We start from the raw sequence: 20,480 nt of genomic DNA, 5'->3' as shown, positions 1-20,480 counted from the left end.
CCTTAGTATTCCATGTTTTCCAGATCATTGTATGGCTTCTCTGTAGAGCAGTATGAGCTTCTGGCACACAGAACAGAGATGAAACACTAACCCAGTGCACTATTCTGTATTGGTCCCATTTTAACAGCAGTCACTATATCATTCATCATAATTAATATAAGTTGGGAACATTTGGTTTTTTCCTCACTTATCATTCGTTTGCTTTTATTTTATCATTTCATTTTTTCAGGGGTGGTTCGTGCAGAGCAAAAGAATCAGACATTTTATGATCTGGGTATCTTTGATGATGGGCCTTACGAAGTTGGTGATGAGAGCCGCCAGGATAAGAATCTAGTTCCTGTTCCAGCTAACAGTTACTTAGGTAGGATTAAGTAACGTGGTAAATCTCTTGAGGTCTCTTCAGCATTTGTGATTCCAGCCTGGTGTGATGATCTCAAATGGGAGCAGATGTTCCATTATGGACCCTGTAACAAGTTAACTGTTCTGGATAATTCACAGCCTCCCTCCACATTTATGGGCCAGTTTTAAGTGTAAGATGATACTGCTGAGGTACCTAGAAGAGCTGCTGTTGTAATGTGAGATTCAAGAGCTGTGCTGAGGGCCTATGGAGTCTCAGGGAGTGATTATTATCACATTGATGGGTCAGTACAATGAATGGGTCTGTAGTCCTTAGTCACACGGTATCAGAAAGTTTATCAAAATTTGAGTTTCTGGATGTAACTATTAAGGCTGCAGATTTTCTCTCCTGGTAGGTAAGTGCAATTCTTTTATTCTTCACGTTTCTAAAACTCCAGTGGCTTTTAACAGACCTTTAAAATACTGTAAGTACTGTTTATATTTTACTTGTGTGTGTGTTGGAGGAGGTGAATATCTTGCTCTTTGTGCAGTCAGGAAAGCAGGAATATATCATCAGGCCAGTGACCTTTCTGTACACCAGTGAGATACACTGTTAAGGCCATGCTGCATTTTTGGAAAGGCATTAAGTGTAAAGAATCCTTCTGTTCCAGTGCAGATTTCTGTGGTGTGTTGATCCACTGCTTTTGGCTGAGTGATGGAAAGCAGAACAGATGGGAAGGGCATTGCTAATGTAAAAAGTAAAAAAGCAAGTCAAGAAGAGAGTAAACTTGGAGCTACATACGTAAGAAGAAAGAGAGCATAAACTTCTGTTAACTATCAGCAGTAATTAATGGGTGTAAAGGTAACTAGAAAAATCATCCTAAGAGCTTATGTTTGACAAGCTGATACCATCATCTGGTGGAATAAGAATTGCTAAGGTGAGGAGTGCTGTGGAGGCTGGTGCCTTTGGTATGAACAGTCATACTAACTTTTTCCAGTTGCATTTATCTCCTAAATGTAAATGCTGCCTTAATTTGTAATAGTCAGAACCATTTCCAGGCAAGCCAGCTTATCCCAGGCATTACTGTTCTGTCTGTTTAGACCGTAAGCAAATGTGGTTATAGGTGCTTTGCTTAACTACTATTTATTTTCTCTTCAATCTTTCACTCATATTTATAGGTCTTCTATTTTTGACAGCTGTATCTGATACTCATCCAGATCAGTTTGTGTACAAAACATTGCCTCCCAGCATACAGGTGGACAAGTCAGTGGATGTAATGATGAATAGCTACTTAGGTTTGTGACCATTGAGGTGGCAGCATCTGGTCAGACATAATCTCCAGACCTTTGTCATGATCCTCTCCCCTCTATTCCCTTTCATATCAAATACATTGTAAGTAAAGCATGAAAAAAACGGATTCAGATAAAGGGGAGACAGTGAAGTAACAAGGATTCAGAGAAATGCTCATTTGTCATGCATTTCTCCAAACCCTCTCATCCCTCCTCCAGCTGGGACGCCTTAAGTTTTTTCTGGAACTGTCTCATTGTAAATTGCTGTAATTGAGAATTTCCATAGTAGTGGTGAAGTGTTTCAGAGGGAGACTCCCATTTGCTGGTTGGTATCTTCCTTACTTGCAAAGTGGGCAGTTTTCTACTTTGGCTATATTGGCATGTGCAGTATAGTCTTTTAACTTGGTTTTTCACATTTTAAAATGTATTGTAAGACTAAATTATTTTGAACATGTCATGTTTAGGGCTGCATTAATTTAAAATTGCCCATTTCACCATTACTGTGTAGGCTGATTCTCAAATACTGCATACATCATTCATTTGTGAATGCTTGTGCAGTACAATTGCATGTTTGAAATAGAAAAATACTGACTTGACTTAAGAGGTTTTCTGATAATTTTGCCAGAGGTGAAGTACTCAAGCTATATTCAAGTGGTGAAGCTGTAGTTGTGTCTAAGCTGTATATATCCTGTATTTGGTGTCTGTGAAAAGCAGGACCAAGTGAGCAATGAAGTTCTGTGTTTTGTGGGGAAATGCTAAATGTAATGTATAGAGGAGCATTAACTTGCAAATACACATCCAGCAGTGCAAACAAAAATGGGGAATTCCCAGCCATAGCACACTGTTTTAGACAAAACTTGTATTCCATATACCACTTCAATATAGCAGGGGAAATGTTTATTTTTTCATAGTAGGATGCAAGCTGTTACTTAGTTAATTTATATTTTATTTCTTTCTCTGTTAAAGGTTTCTCTTTGGACTCTGGTAAAGGAATCGTCTCCCAAGATGAGATGACTTTTGTGTCTGGTGCCCCAAGGGCCAACCACAGCGGAGCAGTTGTTTTACTGAAAAAAGAAAAAAATCAGAGAGCACTTTCCCTGGAGCACATACTTGAAGGAGAAGGGCTGGCCTCCTCTTTTGGCTATGACGTTGCTGTTGTGGACCTCAACAGTGATGGGTATGGCTGTGGTTAACTCCTGTTGCCTGTATAATAAAGGATAGCGATCTTGTTTATTTCTGCTTTGGTTTTTCACATTAGAAATATAAGAATGATAAATCCCACCTTACATGTTTTCCTGGAGGAAATGGTGTCTTGAGAATCAGTCAAGACAGAGTGTCATGATCTTTCTATAAAGAGTTTTATTTAAACAGTTATTGTAAACAGAGAAATAGGAAACCAGTCTCATACTCCAAGAAGGCCACAGAAGGTCCTTGTATGCCATCAAGGGAATAAACCGGCTTGCAGTGTCAGTGGGGCTGTTGATGCCCAACCAGTTTAATGCGCATTTTAGTCTTTGTTCAGCAGCTCTTTGGGCAGTTGACCTTGAGCTTATAGTCTGAGCAGTTATTTTTCTGAGTTCTTCTACAAAAGCACTGCTTTTTTTTTTTTCTTTCAATTGTAAGGTGGCAGGACATCGTTGTTGGGGCCCCGCAGTACTTTGACAGAAGTGGGGATATTGGGGGTGCTGTGTACATCTACATGAACCGCCAAGGCAAATGGGCAGGGGTGAAGCCTCTCCGCTTAAACGGAACCACTGACTCCATGTTTGGACTTGCAGTTGAAAATGTAGGGGACATTAATCAGGATGGATACCCAGGTAAATGGCAAACAATGACAGTAAAAATGTGTGAGATTGTTTGGCCCATGCCAGACTTGAAACATCTTACCTTTTGATTGCATGCTGCAGAAAGAGCAAGAATGATTTTAGATATTGCAACTTATTTTCACCAGATATTGCAGTAGGAGCCCCGTATGATGGTTTTGGCAAAGTGTACATTTATCATGGATCCAAGAATGGAATAAATACAAAACCAGCACAGGTAATCAAATAACCTTTACTATCTAATTACTCTTGAACTAAATTAAAGGAATATGTCAGGGCTATCCATCTTCCTTTCCATTGCTATTATTGATGTGGTGGGTATGCAGGAAAGTCACAGGGCTCTCCAAAGACTGCATTGCTGACAGGGAAGATTAGGAATTCTTGATATTAATATATATTTGTATTTCTGGGGCCATCCATTGGGACCAGTAATATGTCCAGGAGGAAACAGATGTGTAGATAAATAAATTCTGTATTTTTAAAAAATGCATCTGGTGATTTGAAAACAATTAGTTTCTTTGTTTTTTCTTTCGTTACTTCCTGTTTCGCTTCCTTCTTAAATAATGTTTGGGTTTTTTGTTTTGTTTTTGAGGGTCACTGTCCAATTTGCAGGGTGGGAATGGAACTTCATTATACTCCCTAGAATACTGCTTGAGTACTTTGTAATACTTTATAGAATACTTTTTCTGTTCAAAGAAACTATATGTTTGTTTATAGTCCATAAATACTGTAAATAAAGATGAACTAAGCTCTCTGCAATCAGTAATTTCTGGTACTCACTGCTATTGCCAAGTAACTTTATGGAAGAAGAGCAACTCATCTTGGCACTTCAGTATCCTTTAGCTGAACTGAACACAGAGGTCCTATTTAACAGGTCCTGTATCATTGTATCTCTTCCCTCTTTTTTCTCTGGCCACAAGGCAGTTATGTTCATTTGTTACTTATGTCACCTTTTTAATGTCTTAGCACTTACCACTTTTAAATGTCTGAATTCCTTCAACCTGTTTGCTTTTTAGATTCTTGATGGTGAAAAAACAAACACCAATTTCTTTGGTTACTCTATTGCTGGAAATATGGATCTGGATAAAAATTCCTACCCTGATGTTGCTGTTGGTTCCCTGTCAGATTCTGTAAACGTGTACAGGTATTATATATGGAATTTATTAAATTAATCACGCCAGGGCTTTGGTTTTAGTTTCTTAAAAATAATTTGCTTAGAAGTAACAAAAAGCTGTTTGGCTGTGAGTGTACTTTTCCTACCAGAAACTGGAAATTTGAGGGAAGGGGAGAGTGGCAGGGATTCCATAAATTGGTTTGTTACTTTATCCCCCTCCTCCACTTGAGAACCTGCCTTAGAATGAATACAGGGTAAGAGGGTGAATATGAACAGTTCCTGTAGAGTGCTGATGTGGGCACTGTACTTGCACCTTAGTTTTGCCCTGTTGTAACTTGGATGTCTGTCTTTGAATGGAATTTAAGGGTGATAAGTAATTCCTTAAGGGGATGTTAACTAATACATTTGCTGCTCTTATATAATCTAATTGTGCTTTACTGAAGATAGAAGAAAACAGAACCAGCCCCCACTTTTGTAGCTGAGGATCCAAGCCAGTGAGGCACAAACAGCCTTGCTGAGCTTGCACTGGGGCCCATGACAGTGGGGAAGCCCTACAGCCAGGATCCTTTGGGATTTCTCTAGCACATGCCTTAATTAGGCATGTAGTCAGTCTTTTGCAGACCTCTGCTTTTTTTCCAGTTTAATGTACTGTTAAGCTGAATCACTAGTAATAGGCAGGAAAAGACTGACTGTCTCAGCATCAGAACTGTGAATGCTACATCAAGCTCAGGATTTTGGTGGTTGTTGTCAGGTCTCAAAGGAGGAGAAGCAGAAACTCCAAAACTGTTTATCTGAATTCTGGGACAAACAGCTTTACTTTTCAGAACAACCCTTCCTACAATTTATGCTCCCATCTCTAAGGTGTATAGTATCTGTGCACATAATTGTAATGTTCTTAAATACACTGGAACAGCCCCCAAGAAAAGCAACTCACAAGGCTTGTGGAAGAGAACGGAGTAGGTGGTAGAGGGGTTGGTTAGATTATTTAGCATTCTGATAACTCAAAAGGATCTTTAATATTTTGCTGATAAAGGCAGGACAAAAACTTTTATCAAGGTGAGAACAGAAACCCCTTATGGTGACAAAGTGAAAGGAGTGGCCCAGTTAAATGGAGCAGATGGCTTCTCAGCTATTTTAAGCAACCTTTGGATGCTTCAGTGAGAACAGGATCAGCTCATTCATTTGTTCATGTGAAATGTCTTCTCCCTTCCAGAAAAGGAAGAGAAAATACAAGCTGTCAGGCAGAAGTATGGTTACAGCCTACATGCAGAGGAATCAGGAAATGAAAACATCATTTCCCAAGAGCCACCAGGCTCCAAATTAAAGCTCTTGTGAACATGGATCTGAATGAACTGTAGTACCTATAGTTGTTCACAGAAGTGAATTACTACTGGTGGTAGAAACCACCACTGAATTTTCTATTTTTTTAAAGTGTATAGAATGACAACAAGATCACATTAGTCTAGCCCGCTTCCCCCACGGGGTCTGTAGTTGTCCTTGGTGACCTTTGCTTTGTTTAGCCCTTAATAGTTTTCAGGGTTTTTTCTAACCAATATCAAAGGGAAACTGTGTTTCTTGGAGTGTTTTTTGCAAAGCAATATAAGTGTGGAGGGAATCTGATACTCACATGAATGATTTCATTAATCTTAACAGAAACAACTTCTTCTTTTACATCATTTTTTTCTTCCCCATTTTTCCCCCAAACGAAGATCTCGGCCTGTGATAAGCATTAGAAGAAACATTACAGTACAGCCTGATAGAATTGATCTAAAGAAAAAGAACCCTGAGGACCATGGTGAAATAAGGTAAATGAAAAAGAAATTACTCTATCAGAAGCCTTGGTGTATTGAGCTTTCTGCTGTCAAAATTCATTCAGTGATCATGTTTAAGTGAAGGGATATGAGAGTCATGCAGATACATTTGCTTAACCTGCATATGTTCATTCTGACTTCCGTAATTTCTTCAGGCTACTGTGCTAAAGAAAAGGTGTGGAACATATCCTTTTAATAACATCCATTTTTGGAAATGTCACCTTGTCTCTTCAGGCTTCTGACACAAATATCTTGGCTTGAACAACTTTGTCTTGAACAGACATGTAAGACAAATGCTTAATTGCGTATTAACCATTTTTTCTTGCTTTGTAATTCAGTCTAGTAAGTAGCAAATACCACAGTCATAGGACTGATCGGTTAAAACTTTTCATTCTGTTGAACCTTGCCTTATTAAAAGTTAATACTAATTTCTCGGCACTTTTTACAGGATGGATGTAAAAGCATGTTTTCAATATACTGCAAACCCCAGAGATTTAAATCCAAGAATAAGTAAGTTCTAAAGATCTATATTTTTCATCTGTTTTGTCACATGGTTTGTTTTTGTTTTTTTTTCTTTAAAGTTTAGAATGGAAAAATATTACTCAAATTATAGTGACTCAGACAGTGACAGATTTAAAATATGACTCAGTGCTAAGCTCAGCTGTTGCACAGTCTGTATTTAGTCATGCTGGTGTGTTAACCTGTTCTGTGGATGACAGACTAAAGCTTTCTAAGTATTACAACTGCCAGTGAGTGAATGGCTGCTCTATAGACCCAGAGCATTTTGCCTCTCTAGGTTAGTGCTGCTTTAGAGAAAAAATTTTAAGGCTGATTTTATACATCTTTAGTGAGCATTATTTCTTATTGGAGGCTTACCCTATGAACCTATCCTGTATTCATGAAAATGGTTTTGTGGAAATCATTAACTGAAATTAAAAAAGCTGCATTAATAGGAGAAAACTGAAAGACTGTGCCACAAAAATGTAAAGCACTTGTTAAAATGCTGCTGTTACTACCTCGTGGAGAACTGTGTAGGATTTTGAGAAGAAATGAGAACAACTTTAACCCAATGACCTTTCTTCTGTCTTGAGTTTCTCAGTTACTTTTAAAATCCAAAGGCTGTGCCTGAATGAGGTGCTGGTCCTTCAGCAGGTGAAGCACTTGCAGTGCTCAGTGTCTTGGCACACTCAGTGCTGTTTCCATCTGTGCAGCGCTCTGTTAGCTCAGTGAAGCAATCATTAAAAGATGCACCAAATTCAGATCTAGGGAAACATGCCTCAGCACACAACTGGGCAGCTCTAGCTGCACTTCTGCTTTCAGTGTTGTAACTATCCTGCTGACTCTCAAGTGGCATTAGGGACCCAACAGGAATCCCCTACAGCGCGGTCGGGGTGTTTAAGTGGGTAGCTCAGCCCTCTGCTGGCTCCGCACAGCAATTACAGCTCCCGCAGCCAGCTCTGCCATATCCGTTAGGGAAAGGTTTACGTAGGGAAGAACAGGACTTGGGTTAGGAATTTTCTTTAGATTCACACACGGGGTACCTGGCTCTCAACTGTGGCAGGACAAAACTGACATGGAGAAAGTTTTTTAAATGACTGAGAACAGTTTGTGAAGCGCAGCACTGGCTGGAACAGTCTTCTAAAGTAATGCTTAAGATCATATAGGGTGAAACTAAAGTTCTTTTTAATATGGCAATGACTCTTTTTTTTATAGTGACCTACTTTATTTTTTCACACAGAGATCAATTACATGTTTGAAGTGGAGAACGAGAGGCGGAAGCTGGGCCTGCCCTCCAGGGTGCGCTTCAGTGACCACTCCTCTGATCAGTTCACTGCAAGTACAACCCTCAGGGGACAGAACTCATGGGAGTGTGTGACTACAAGGCTTATACTGCAGGTAAGGGAGAGTATTTGATTTCTGTTTCAGTTAGATCCACTTAAAACAAAAGAATTCTTTTTTTTTTTTTTTTCAGCCTGATGGAAGGAACCTTTGTATATAACTTTGTATATAATTTCAAAGTCATATGCAATATAAACTTCAAAAATAGAATCCCACCATAGTTTACTATTCTCTGCATACATGCTGCCTCCTCCTGTTGCCTGTCTTGTAAGGCATGAATAAAAACTGTAGCTACTGCAATACACTGTGGAGGTCAATAGAACTGAACTAATTTAGAATAGAGAGGGACTAAGTGCCAAAAACAGAGAGCTGCTTCCAACAGAAATAATTGTTACAGAATTTTATAGTGTGACTGTTCAGGAAAAGAATTTTAACCCATAGGTTTTGGAGTGGATGAATGGGCAGGGCAAGGAAACTTGGTATGTGCTCTCTTGACTTGGCTGCTGTAGTGGCACTTAGAGGTGGTATTGCACCAGAGGCTAAACAGATTCCCTCTCCATGGTTCAGCAGGAATGAGTCAGCCTCCAATGCTGCTTTTGACCACAGCAGCTTGAAGAATTTTAATTTATGAATAGAATAGAATCATAGAACGGTTTGGGTTAAAGGGACCCTAAGGATCATCTAATTCCAACTCGCATGCCATGGGCTTGGACACCTTTCACTAGACCATATTACTCAAACCTGTTCCAGTGTGTTATTTTACTCTAGCTTCGTGAATTTTGCCTTCCTGAATTACTATCTGTGGTTCCTAGGAATTCTTAATGGTGAGAGAAATCATAAGATTGGGAAGCCATAGGAAAAAAGATCGTAGGGCTTCCTGCATGTTTAGAAAATGCTGAATTTATATACAGTATCAAAAGCTCATGTTTGTGTTGTTTTCTTCTTCTCTGCACTGTACACTAACTATGCAATTTAAAATATTTTAACAGGAAAAAATTAAAGATAAGCTACGTCCTATTCCAATATCAGTCAATGTTAAAATTGCTGGCCTGGAGTCATCATCGAAGAGAAAAGAGAGTGCACTTCCAGATCTTATACCAATTCTAGATTCAAATGAATCTGAAACAGAGACCACAAAAGTAAGCCTTTGATATTATATAGTCACATAAATCTATACTTCTACAAATTAATTTTAAAGACTGTAGAAAACTAAATTATGTCCAAAGGAAATAACTGTGGTGGCACTGGACATGTAACTATTGGATTATCATTTTATATTTTGTTCTGAACTTGTTACAACACGTTATGAACTATGTACTATTGTTCTTTTGCAACAAAAGTGAAGATGGCATAGCTCCTCGGTTTCTTCCTTCTCCCCAATATAAGTTCAGGAGGAAATGTACTTTTGATTAAAAATGGAAATTCATTGTCTCCTGCTGGGAACACTTGTCCAACATAACAAGGTACTCATTTTAAGCTACTATTGTGTGTCAGGCAGTAAATTTTCTTTGGTTTTATTTAGGTGGAGTTCTTAAAAGAAGGATGTGGAGAAGACAATGAATGTCACAGCAATCTTAAACTTCAGTACCGGTTTTGTACGAGGGAGGGAAATGAAGACAGGTTTACTTATTTACCACTGTAAGTCTCGATTACTGCACTTCTAAAGTTAAAATTATTAACAAGTGCTTAAAAGAACTTTTAGGAGAGGATTTTGGGAAAGAGCAGCTTTTTTTCTGTCTGGCAAGCACAGCACTTGGAATTAGTGTTGATTTGTTAGTGTGAGGAATGGGGACAGAGGGGAAGAGCTTGAGAAGAAAAGTGGTTCAGAGTTGAATGGATACCAAGTGCCAGGAGTGGGCTAAAAGAAAAAAAAACAATTTAACAGCTGGAGAAATTATATTCTAAACCGGCCTTGCAGTAGTTTATTGTGTGACACTGATAATTATTTTGCAGATGAAACCTGACTCTATGACAACTCAATAGAGTACAGTCTAATAGCCCAAGAGAAGTAGTTACAGAGAAATGGATAATGATTTCATTTTAACACATGCCCCAGCACCCTGCTGCATCCCTCCTTCCTGAAGGGCCAGTGAAATTAGAATGGGGCTAAAACTAACAGAAGGAAGTAAGTTTATTTACTGGTAGCAGTCAGATGTTTTCGGCAGTGAGTGCCACGCTCGGAAGCCAAACTCATGTAAACTTTACAAGAGAAAAGCAGGTCAGTAGATTGATTTGGAGAAAATTCATCACTACATTAGCCAGATGCAAGTGCTGGTTCAGAAATACTATAAGCTCCTGATTACTTGAGGGATTTATCAGCCTGTTCTGTCCTCTTAACTGCTGGCCACTGTCAGATGAAATATTGGTGTGGGGGAAGAAACATATGACTGTTTATGTTCATAGATTTACCATAATTCTTCCCTAATAAGAGGAAATAGTATTTGGATAAACCATCATAAGAAGCAAACTTGCATACATATTTGTTTTCCTAATGCACAGAACCCTGTACATTCTGTTTCTGTAGGGAAAATGGCATGCCAGTGCTTGTTCTGAAAGACCAGAAAGATATTGCCCTGGAAATAACAGTGACAAATAATCCATCTGATGTAAAAAATCCACAAAGAGATGGTGAAGATGCATATGAAGCTAAACTAATTGCAACTTTTCCAGACAGTCTGACATACTCTGCATTCAGAGAGATGAGGGGTTATCCTGTAAGTATTTTTAAGAGAAAAAAACCTTAAAAATTTACAATATTTTCAGCATATTTTTATTTGTAAATGTATTCTGTTTCATCAGGAAAAACAACTAACGTGTGGTGCTAACCAAAATGGTTCTCAAGCAGAGTGTGAACTTGGAAATCCTTTCAAAAGAAATTCTAATGTAAGTTGCACTTACTTTACTCAAGTTGTAAAATCTTGTTCTGACTGCAGTCAACCAAAGTTCCTGTGTGTCAAAACTGGAAATGTGATTTGGATCTGTTTTTTTAACTCTAGAAGTTAATACTGAAATTTCCTATAAAATTTCATGTATCAGTATGTCTTATTAAGAGCTCATATATTTCATTATCTTCTTTCTTGTTCAGGTAACCTTTTATCTGATCTTAAGTACCACTAAAGTTAATGTTGATACAACAGACTTAGACATTAACCTGAAACTGGAAACGTAAGTTTTCTTTGTGTGCATGTGCCTCTACTTTGCTTTGATATACAGTTGTAAACATTTTGAATTCATTTGTTTGATTCACAGAAGTAACAGTAGAGAGAAACCTACTAAATTTGTAAAATGAACACCATTGTTTCTTTTTCATTGCAGAACAAGCACTCAAGTTAATTTGACTCCAATTACAGCCAGTGCTAAAGTGGTTCTTGAATTGCTTTTATCACTCACTGGGTAAGTGTTGATAGCATGACAAACTGGGGGGTCTGGGGACAGTTTTGCTTCAGACTCATTAAAATCTGATTATTCTTCTTTCCCACCCCCACCTGAACAGAGTTGCTAAGCCTTCTCAGGTATATTTTGGAGGTAACATCATTGGTGAGAGTGCTATGAAATCTGAAGATGATATTGGAAACCTCATAGAGTATGAATTCAGAGTGAGTAATTTAGATTAATGCCAAAGCTGCTTTTAATCAAATGCACAGTTTCTTGATTTATGCATATGAATACTTAGAAAAGTTGCTACAATGAAATTTGCTTTCTTTGTCCCAAAATCGTTACTTCCTGATCAGAACATGCAGTTTGACTGTGGACTAGAGCTTTTTTAGGCCTTGATGTTTTATGATCATATTTGAGGAAGTGGCCTGAGGCTGCCTGCAAACAAAGCAGAACGTGCCTGGGGCTGCCCAGGCATTGGCTGGTGCACACAGGCAGCAAGAACGGGCTGAGCACAGAGCCAGCACAAGGAGGTGCTGCCTGAGCCCCTCGAGTGTGTGAGTCTATTTCACTGTCTTGGTCTTCTGCATAATACAGCAAGGAGGAGACTAAGAGAAATTAAAGATCATCTCGTTCAGTCCTTTATTTCTTTCTGTAGCTGGTCCATGTATTATAGCAGCAGCAGTTAAAATATCGGATTTAAAACTTGCTAGCATGATCAGTAACACTAAGAAAGTAAAAAAGAGATTGTGAAAAAACTTTCAGACTTACAAGAGCAAGAGCTTGTTTTCTGTGTCAGAGTTCCTCAGAAACTTGCAATTTGCCTCAGTTACACAACTCACTGGTTAACTCTAAACTGAATTTGTCGTTTCACATGACGATTTATTTCTAAAAATCAATAACTAAAAGTTCATGTTAGGGAATTCTAATCCTTTTATGTATTTACTTGCTATTCAAGTATGCTAGTTTTAGTATACACTTTGTACTATTTTGACTGCCTTTCATCTGATCTAAATTTCCTGTTAGCTGCGTGCTTAAAGCTTGTCCAAGTCAATAATGTTTTCAGGAAGAAAACCCTTCTGAAAAGTATTTCACAGTTTAAAGAATGTTTGTTTTAACAGGTAGCTAACTTAGGCAGACCACTGAAAACATTTGGCACTGCTTCCCTGGACATCCAGTGGCCGAAAGAAATTAGTAATGGCAAATGGCTGCTTTATTTGATGAAAATAGACTCCAAAGGCTTGGAAAAAGTCTCCTGTCAACCTGAGAATGAAATCAACAGTTTGCGTCTTGCGGTATGTTACTCTGTCTTCACCATTAAAGAGAAATAAATAAACATAAACATAAACCTGTTCTTGTAAGATAATTTTATTAGTTAATATAACATGGAGTGTAATTAGTATGCAGTTAAAAAAAAATTCCATCTGCTGACCATAGCGCATCTTACTCTTTTAGCAGAGTACCACTAATAACCTTTATCTAGAAATAAAAATGGAAATAGCATTGAAAACTTTATAAATCTACACCTCCCCTTGCCCTATTAAAGAAGACAGGTCTTTCTTCAGGTAATGTCAAATTTTATTCTTAGCAGTAGATGTAGGTACGTAGAGATATATAATGCCATCAGTCATGTGGTGAATCTGAGAGAAGAAAACACTGAGCTCTAGTTAGTTTCTCTTCTTGTATAAATTAAAAGATTCTTATGATAAGCTGCTTTTTAGTTTTTTACTTTTTTCTCTTTTTAGGAATCCCATAATTCAAGGAGGAAGCGTGAAGTTGCAGAGAAGCAGATGACAGACAGCCAGGCATTTTCTTTATTCTCAGAAAGAAAATACAAGACCTTGGTAAGGATGTTGCTGTATTCTTGTCAGATACCTCCCTCTGCACTCTGAAGAGAGCTTTTCAAAGTTTGGCAGAGTGAAAGAAATGCTCTCTTTGCCTTCTTTTTATCTTCCACCCAAACACCAATGCTTTTAAAATTTGAACACTTAGATTATCTACTGTGAGAAAGAACTTGGAAAGAATATCTGCATAGTTACATTAAAATAAGCAAATAGTAATATCTTCACATCATTTTCCCATTGCTGTCAGTACAAACAGATAGTGGTTGTTGCATGTAGGTATGATGCATATAATCCAATTTTTAATCTTGGTGTGAGGTTTAAACCATGAGTGAAGACATGATCTCATTTACATGTAGCAATGTGTAATTGCAGAGCTGCGGTGCGAATGCACGCTGTGTGGACATAAAGTGTCCCCTGAAGGGTTTCGACAGCAAGGCATCCATTGTGCTGCGTTCCCGACTGTGGAACAGCACCTTCTTAGAGGTGAGTCCTCTTACCTGCTCTTTTTGGAAGGTCAGTTCTTTCTGTTCTGTATCTAATATCCATGTTTTATTTTGGAACAGGAATACTCAAAAATGAATTACCTTGACATTGTTGTTAGGGCTTCTATCAGTGTTCCTGCAGTAGCCAAGAACGTTAAACTCACAAATGAAGTTGCCCAGGTAGGTTCAGTGTTTAATGTTAATCATGTCAATGGTTGTGATTGTTCTAGCTTATCTCCAAAGACCAGGAATGAAACAAATTTAAAACAAAACTAGCTAAAAGTTTTAACTTTTTAATTTAGTTTTGAATTATTGATAATTTTTACCTTTTAATGGGGTTGAAAAAAATTCATTACCATATTCAAATGATACCAGTGGGAACTTTTTCTTCAAAAGCATTTTGTAGAAGACATCTTGTTAGAGGAGAGATAAGACTATATAAATTACAGCTTTCTAATTAAACATGTGTCTTCTAAAATACTCCTTCCACCTGCACATTTTCCATCCTGCAGGTGCGTGTGACTGTATTTCCTGCAAAACCAGTAACCCTTTATGCAGGAGTTCCGTGGTGGATCATTGCAGTGGCTATCCTTGCTGGAATACTCATGCTTGCACTCTTGGTATTCTTACTGTGGAAGGTGAGCTTTTATTCATCTGGTTATTTTTTATTTTCTGGTCTATAACTGACAAGGTAGCAAACTAATTAAGTAAATTATTATGTATTTGGGACTCAAAATAGGGGGAAACTGCACAAATCATACACTGTCAGTTCCTCAGTTTTGCAACACTTGGAATGAAAATGGTTGTACAGGCAGACTTGTTACATAATTTTTCTGTTTTCACATCCTCAAAAGGAAGTATTTTGAATTCCAGATGACACTTGAGACAAATGCTCAGAGGCCATAGTTTGATACAGATGGATACAGCTGTTGGGAGCCTCTGCAGTTAGGTGTACAACTTCATGTGAGCTATTTACAAATGTTTTAGTAGGGCTCTGTTCTCATAACATCAGAAATACCATTAAACTGATAGCAGATGAAGATAACCAAAAGCACAGTATTAATACATAGTCAAGTGTGCTGCTGAATTTCTTATTACTGCTCTTTTATCTTAGAAACCTTAAAGGAAAAAATAAAGAGGAATAACAAATGGTTAACTACTTGCAAAAGAAAAAATCAAGTACCTTTGTCCTAATGATCTTTATAAGAATGCCAATTATTTGTGGTCCCAAGTATAATAGAGCAGTCCTTTTATTCTTACAGGTTTTTACAGGTGTAGGCAGTTAACATTTGCTGTTATGGGATGGCAGAAGGTTATTAATTAAGGAAGAGGAGGTGAAGAATATTCTGTCACTTTTTTTCCCAGTGCAACTGCAGCAGTTAGCTTTGAGGAGCTATTTGCTGCAGGTTACTTCCCTTAGGATAGTTCTGATTTCCTAATGTCTAAAAAATGCCCAGCTGCTCCTTCACATTCCTGATGTGTGGAGGAGTAAAGTGTGGGCTCTTAGATTCTACTAGTGTTTTACTTGCTGTGCATGAAAATGCAAACATTTTTCACATGCACACACAGCATAAAATGCTGTTTTTGATGATGCAGACTGTGCTGTTCTATGAAAGACAAACATCGTACTGGAAAGACAGATACATCACTGGTTTAAGACAAAGGCTTGCATTGAAGGAGTCAAAGCAGTAACTGGTTTTGTTCTGCACCCTGTGGTTTTGTCTGTCCCGTGCACTAGTCCACAAACAGGTTTCTGTATATACAGGCTTCTTTCTGCTCTTCACTGCCACCTTCACTTGCTATGGACATACTTTATTGTAGCTTTTCTTTAAAAAGACGCAAACAGATTCTCTATGAATTTATCAAAATGCCTCTAAAATAATATTCTCAGGCTATTAATTAATAACTCAGGTTATTTAATTCTGTTATTGTATAGATCAAGTTACCCCAAGAAGTTCTCAGATCTAGAAACAGCTGAGTTCTTATGATTTTTTTTTTTTTTTTTAACCTGTGAAGGGATAAAGGCAGTTGACAGAGTTAAGTCAGTTTTGATAGGTTTGACTTCTGGTCCACAAAATTGACTAAATACCTTGCTTCCTTGTAGTGTGGTTTCTTCAAGAGAAATAAGAAAGATCATTACGATGCCACATATCACAAGGCTGAGATCCATGCTCAGCCATCTGATAAAGAGAGGCTTACTTCTGATGCATAATACTGATCTACTTCTGTAATTGGTAACTGATGATATTTTTTAATTTCTAGCTGTGGCACATGCTATGGTTGCAGTGGCTAACTGTGAAGCTTCTTCTGCATAAGTTCTATTAACTTGTGGATTTCAAGCTATCATACTTGCTTGCTCCTTCTGGCAATAGATTTTCAGCTTTTGGTGCATGTGAACACACAGAGGTTTTACCCTGGTCTAAAATGCTTACTTATTTTTTTAAAAAAACATGGTGATCTGTTGCAGTAGGCTTTAGTATTTTTTTAAATTATGCTTTAACATTACAAGTAAGTCTTTAAGCTTGCAAGATGGGAATCAATGCTGTAGAGTTAAGATGTAAAGATAAGATTACATGGACAATGCATAAATTTGCTTTACTAACCTTTAGTGCATGCTGAAAGACACATGTTGCTTACATCGGAGAAGGGTTTTCATAATGAGAATTTATTGCTGTGGAAACATCTGTTCTACTTGAGTTCCAAGGTGCATGTCTCTAGGAAAACACTTTGCTGAAGTTACAAGATGCATGATGATTTATGCCTCCAGCAACCTTTATTCCACTTAAGATGCACGTACATTGTATCCATAAGTGCGCTTGGGATGAGGGGGGTGGGGAGGAATTCTGTATGAATTATTTCAAATCAGTGTTTAATGAAACTATGAGATGGCTAAAGATTTGGTCTTTACTCACTGTAATTTTTTTAAAAAATCAGTTCCATCTAAGTTCTAATATTAAAAAAACCCCAAACCATTGACCAAACAAGCCAAAAAATCCAGCACCCTATGAACAAAACCTTGCCCACTTTAGCATGTTCTTACCCCAAGCAGTATCTAACAACAGCTGGATGGCACAATGTCTCCTAACCTGAATCTTGATCCATAAGGATCAAGTTGAGTACAGTTGAGTGTGTACCTGTCATTATCTTTGTAATACTGTGGCCATAGCTCCCTTTTGTTTTGGAAATTAATTTTAGTCCATTCCTTGATATTCAGAATCAGTTTTTACAGCAGTTTTGAATAAAAAAATTGCAGAACACAAATAAGCTGTTAAAAATTTCATCCAGGATGACATCCCATGGCAAACTAAGCAAGACTCCTTTTTCTAATACAGCATATGTGTAGTTAGTTGAGGTGACTGAAGTGGAAAAGGTGCTTTGAAAACCAGTGCCCTTAGGATAACTTTTCTTCAGTGTTCTGGAAGTCTTTCTGTAAGTTCTTAAGGGTAAATCATGTCACCATATAAGACACTGAAGTACACACCTACCTTTGATTCAGGAGAATCAGCTTTTCCGTGTGTAGCAGTAAATGTCTTCATTAGATGAATGAACAGCTTTGTAACTGGAGGGAATATTTTTAAGGTATTTGGTTACCATGGATAGTCAGAGCACGCCCTTTGTCTTAACTGCTGCTGAACAGCTAATGCAGACCTCTTGGCTCACGTTTGTACAGCTAAATATGCTACATTTGGCCTACATACTTTTGTTTTCAATTTTCTTACGTGCATATTTGTGTCAAGGAAGAATTCACTGCCTCTGCAGTTGCAGTACTTTGGCAGGAACTCAGAGCTAAGCTGTTCTTTTCCTTCTCGGCGCAGTGCGGGTTCTTCCGGCGGTCCAGGTACGATGACAGTGTCCCCCGCTATCACGCTGTAAGAATTCGAAAAGAGGAGCGACAGATCAAAGATGAGAAAAGCCAAGACCTTGAGACAAAACAGTGGTTCACCAAATGGAATGAAAATGAAAGTTATTCTTAGGCAAAAATGTTGTTTATCCACGACGTTCAGGTAGAGGTTAAAGTTTTCATTCATGAAATACTGATGGAGTTAGACCTGCGAACACTACGGACAGTCACCATTTGATTGTAGATATTACTACTTATATTGAGGCTTTTATTTGCACAGTTAAAATGGCTTCAACAGACTTTATTTGCCTTATTTAATTTCCACACTGCGTCTTCATCCCCCTTAAATCTAACCCACACTTTAGAAAATATTATGCTGATTTGGGGTCTTTTCTGCAAAAGAAGCAAAACCACTACAGCAGACCTTTTGATCCTCCCGTGATCCTGACTTTCTTCCTAGTTATTTAAGGAATGCATGATTAAGGTTAAGACCAGTTCTCCATTGTTCCCTCAATGCACAGTGTTTTATAAACACACAGTGGCCTTATCAGACTTTGTTCAAGAATAGCTGAAGACCTGGAAGTTTGCTTTAGTCATAACCTTTGCCTGCTGCAGTAGTTAGGGTTTAACAAAAAGCATCATCTTAAATTACACGTGCAATGGGTCATGTTGCTTGATTTTTGGTGGTGTTTTGTTTTTTGCTGGTTTTTTTTTTTTTTTTAAGATCAGATTGTGTGATTCATGCTCACAACAAATATACACAGGTTTTTTTTAAGAGAGGCTTGAATATTAGATGTACTTTCTGTATATATATATTTTTAGTCATTTTTTGTATTTATTTTTATTATAAATCATTGTCTTTGACGAACTGGTAGGCCAAAGACTACTGAATTTTTAAATCCAATGTTCTGGTTTTTGTGTTTCTGTTTTTGAACTTCAAATTATGAGACCTGAGGCTTTCACTGCTTTTTAATAAATCACTGAAGGTGCCAGTGCTTTCTAAAATGTAAATATTTATGCAAATGATGCGTATGGGTGCTTTCTTCTCCTGATGCTTGCAACATCAGGTACTGTAGCATGATTTGTATATTACTGTGGACTGTTTATCAATTTGGACACCATGCTGAAGTAGTGTTTTAGATACCATTTAGATACCAAAAGTCCTTTGGAAACTTCTTTCCAGCTTTATAAGGACTTCCTGGTTGGCAAAAGGAATTGACTACTGCAACTGTTGTATAGCACTTGAAGGAGGCTACAGATGCCTTACTTACCTTAACTGTCAGGATCTGAGCTGATCCATGTTGAGACTACTGAATCATCTTGAATACCTGAATGTTGATAAAAGTAGAACTATGTTATTAGTAATCCGGTAATTGTAGCATAACTGAGAAAATGATTTAAAGAGTTTACTTTTTTACCCATATTCCAAAGCCTTGGTACTATTGAAGAACAAAGATTTAGCTGACAGTTGTGTATTCCATGTAAAACAAAATCCTGCTCAAAAAGTATGCATGTTATTTGCTTGTAATATGAACTATGCAAAAACCTCTTGGTACTTTTTCCCCTCATAGGGTAAAACCTGCTAGGAGCACAGTTGTCAAGTATCTTATTTTTACTGCTAACTTTGAATGTACCTTCTTGGAAGGTGTGGTCACCTAAAAAGCTACCTTTAGTGTTAAGAAAGATGAGTCTATTAAACTAGATAATTTCAGTATTTTATGACCCTGACTTTATGAACGCTTACATATTAATTCAGACATTACTAATTTTTGAGCTTCTAGAATCCTAACTTGTTTGCTTAAAGGCTCAGCAGCATCAGAAGCCAGGCTAATCAGGGGCTAAGAAGCTTGAGAAATATCCCTGAATGTAAAACCAGATTGTGGCCCTCATCTAAGAACATGAATGTCTTAGCAGTGTTAAAGTTCTTAAAAATTAAGTCATGTCACTGGTATATTTTTATCTCAAACTTTTGTTATACCAGCTAAGAATGCTACATCATTCCATGATTAGAAATTACCTGTGGATATTTGTATAGAAGTGTGAAATAAATTTTTTTAATTAAAGGTGGTCTTGGTAATAGTGATTTTATCATACTTAACTGAGGTGGCCACAACTAAGTTCCACAGAAGAACAGCCTGAAATTGGCAGGCTTCAGCACGTTCTCTCTCAGCATTGCCATTGCTCTGGCTGCCCTGCTCCATGCAAGGGGAGATAAGGAGCAGCAGGAGCTAAGGCACAATCTCACACTTGCAGGCTCTCTGCTGCTTGCTGCCCTTGGCAGCCCTGGTAAGAGCCAGAGCACCATGTGCCAGCTCCCACCGGGACACGGCTCCCCTCTCCTCGCTCGGCGCTTGCACTCCTGCTGCCCTGGGGCCCTTCCATGCAAGCCACCTCCTAAAAATCACCTTACATAGTGCCAGACAAGTATTTGAGAAGTAGTGGGGATGGATACATCCCCCAGAATTGGTCAAGGACTTTGCATACCTATTTGTATTTAGCAGTGGAAATATGATATTGACAGTCAGTAACACAATTGCAAGGTAGTTTTGAGTCCACCAAAAAAGCCCTCTGAAAAAGCCAAAATTTATGCAGGGAAAAAAATCCCACCAAACTCAACAGACAAAATGTGGCTCCACCCTGAAGATGTCAACCTTCACTGGATGCTTTGCTCATTGTTGCTGAACGACCTTTTGGTGCAACAAAGCCCCAAGATAAAGGTTAGCTG

General features: G+C 38.0%; 1 protein-coding gene across 2 annotated transcripts in view; it reads left to right on the top strand.

The window, feature by feature from the left end:
* ITGA6 (integrin subunit alpha 6) overlaps nt 1-19,028 on the top strand; it is a 39,395-nt gene extending 20,367 nt beyond the window's left edge. The window contains exons 5-26 of one of the 2 annotated variants that reach the window (XM_083864986.1): nt 230-361; nt 2,593-2,803; nt 3,250-3,443; nt 3,578-3,666; nt 4,466-4,593; nt 6,273-6,368; nt 6,823-6,884; nt 8,113-8,270; nt 9,203-9,352; nt 9,736-9,851; nt 10,738-10,927; nt 11,013-11,096; nt 11,299-11,378; nt 11,529-11,606; nt 11,707-11,809; nt 12,710-12,883; nt 13,334-13,432; nt 13,805-13,915; nt 13,996-14,094; nt 14,427-14,552; nt 16,019-16,148; nt 17,730-17,842. In XM_083864986.1, the coding sequence (XP_083721112.1) occupies nt 230-361; nt 2,593-2,803; nt 3,250-3,443; nt 3,578-3,666; nt 4,466-4,593; nt 6,273-6,368; nt 6,823-6,884; nt 8,113-8,270; nt 9,203-9,352; nt 9,736-9,851; nt 10,738-10,927; nt 11,013-11,096; nt 11,299-11,378; nt 11,529-11,606; nt 11,707-11,809; nt 12,710-12,883; nt 13,334-13,432; nt 13,805-13,915; nt 13,996-14,094; nt 14,427-14,552; nt 16,019-16,126 (2,588 nt within the window). In that variant the 3' untranslated portion in view covers nt 16,127-16,148; nt 17,730-17,842. Of the gene's footprint in view, nt 1-229; nt 362-2,592; nt 2,804-3,249; nt 3,444-3,577; nt 3,667-4,465; nt 4,594-6,272; nt 6,369-6,822; nt 6,885-8,112; nt 8,271-9,202; nt 9,353-9,735; nt 9,852-10,737; nt 10,928-11,012; nt 11,097-11,298; nt 11,379-11,528; nt 11,607-11,706; nt 11,810-12,709; nt 12,884-13,333; nt 13,433-13,804; nt 13,916-13,995; nt 14,095-14,426; nt 14,553-16,018; nt 16,149-17,729 lie in introns of both variants that reach the window. The other variant, XM_083864987.1, reaches the window with a different exon arrangement.
* The last annotated feature ends 1,452 nt before the right edge of the window (nt 19,029-20,480 follow it).

The sequence above is a fragment of the Zosterops lateralis genome, assembly GCF_965231275.1.
Source record: "Zosterops lateralis genome assembly, chromosome: 7".
In the NCBI taxonomy this organism is placed as follows: Eukaryota; Metazoa; Chordata; class Aves; order Passeriformes; family Zosteropidae; genus Zosterops; species Zosterops lateralis.
Note: the sequence above shows the minus strand (reverse complement) of the source record. Positions and strands in the feature narration are given on the sequence as shown.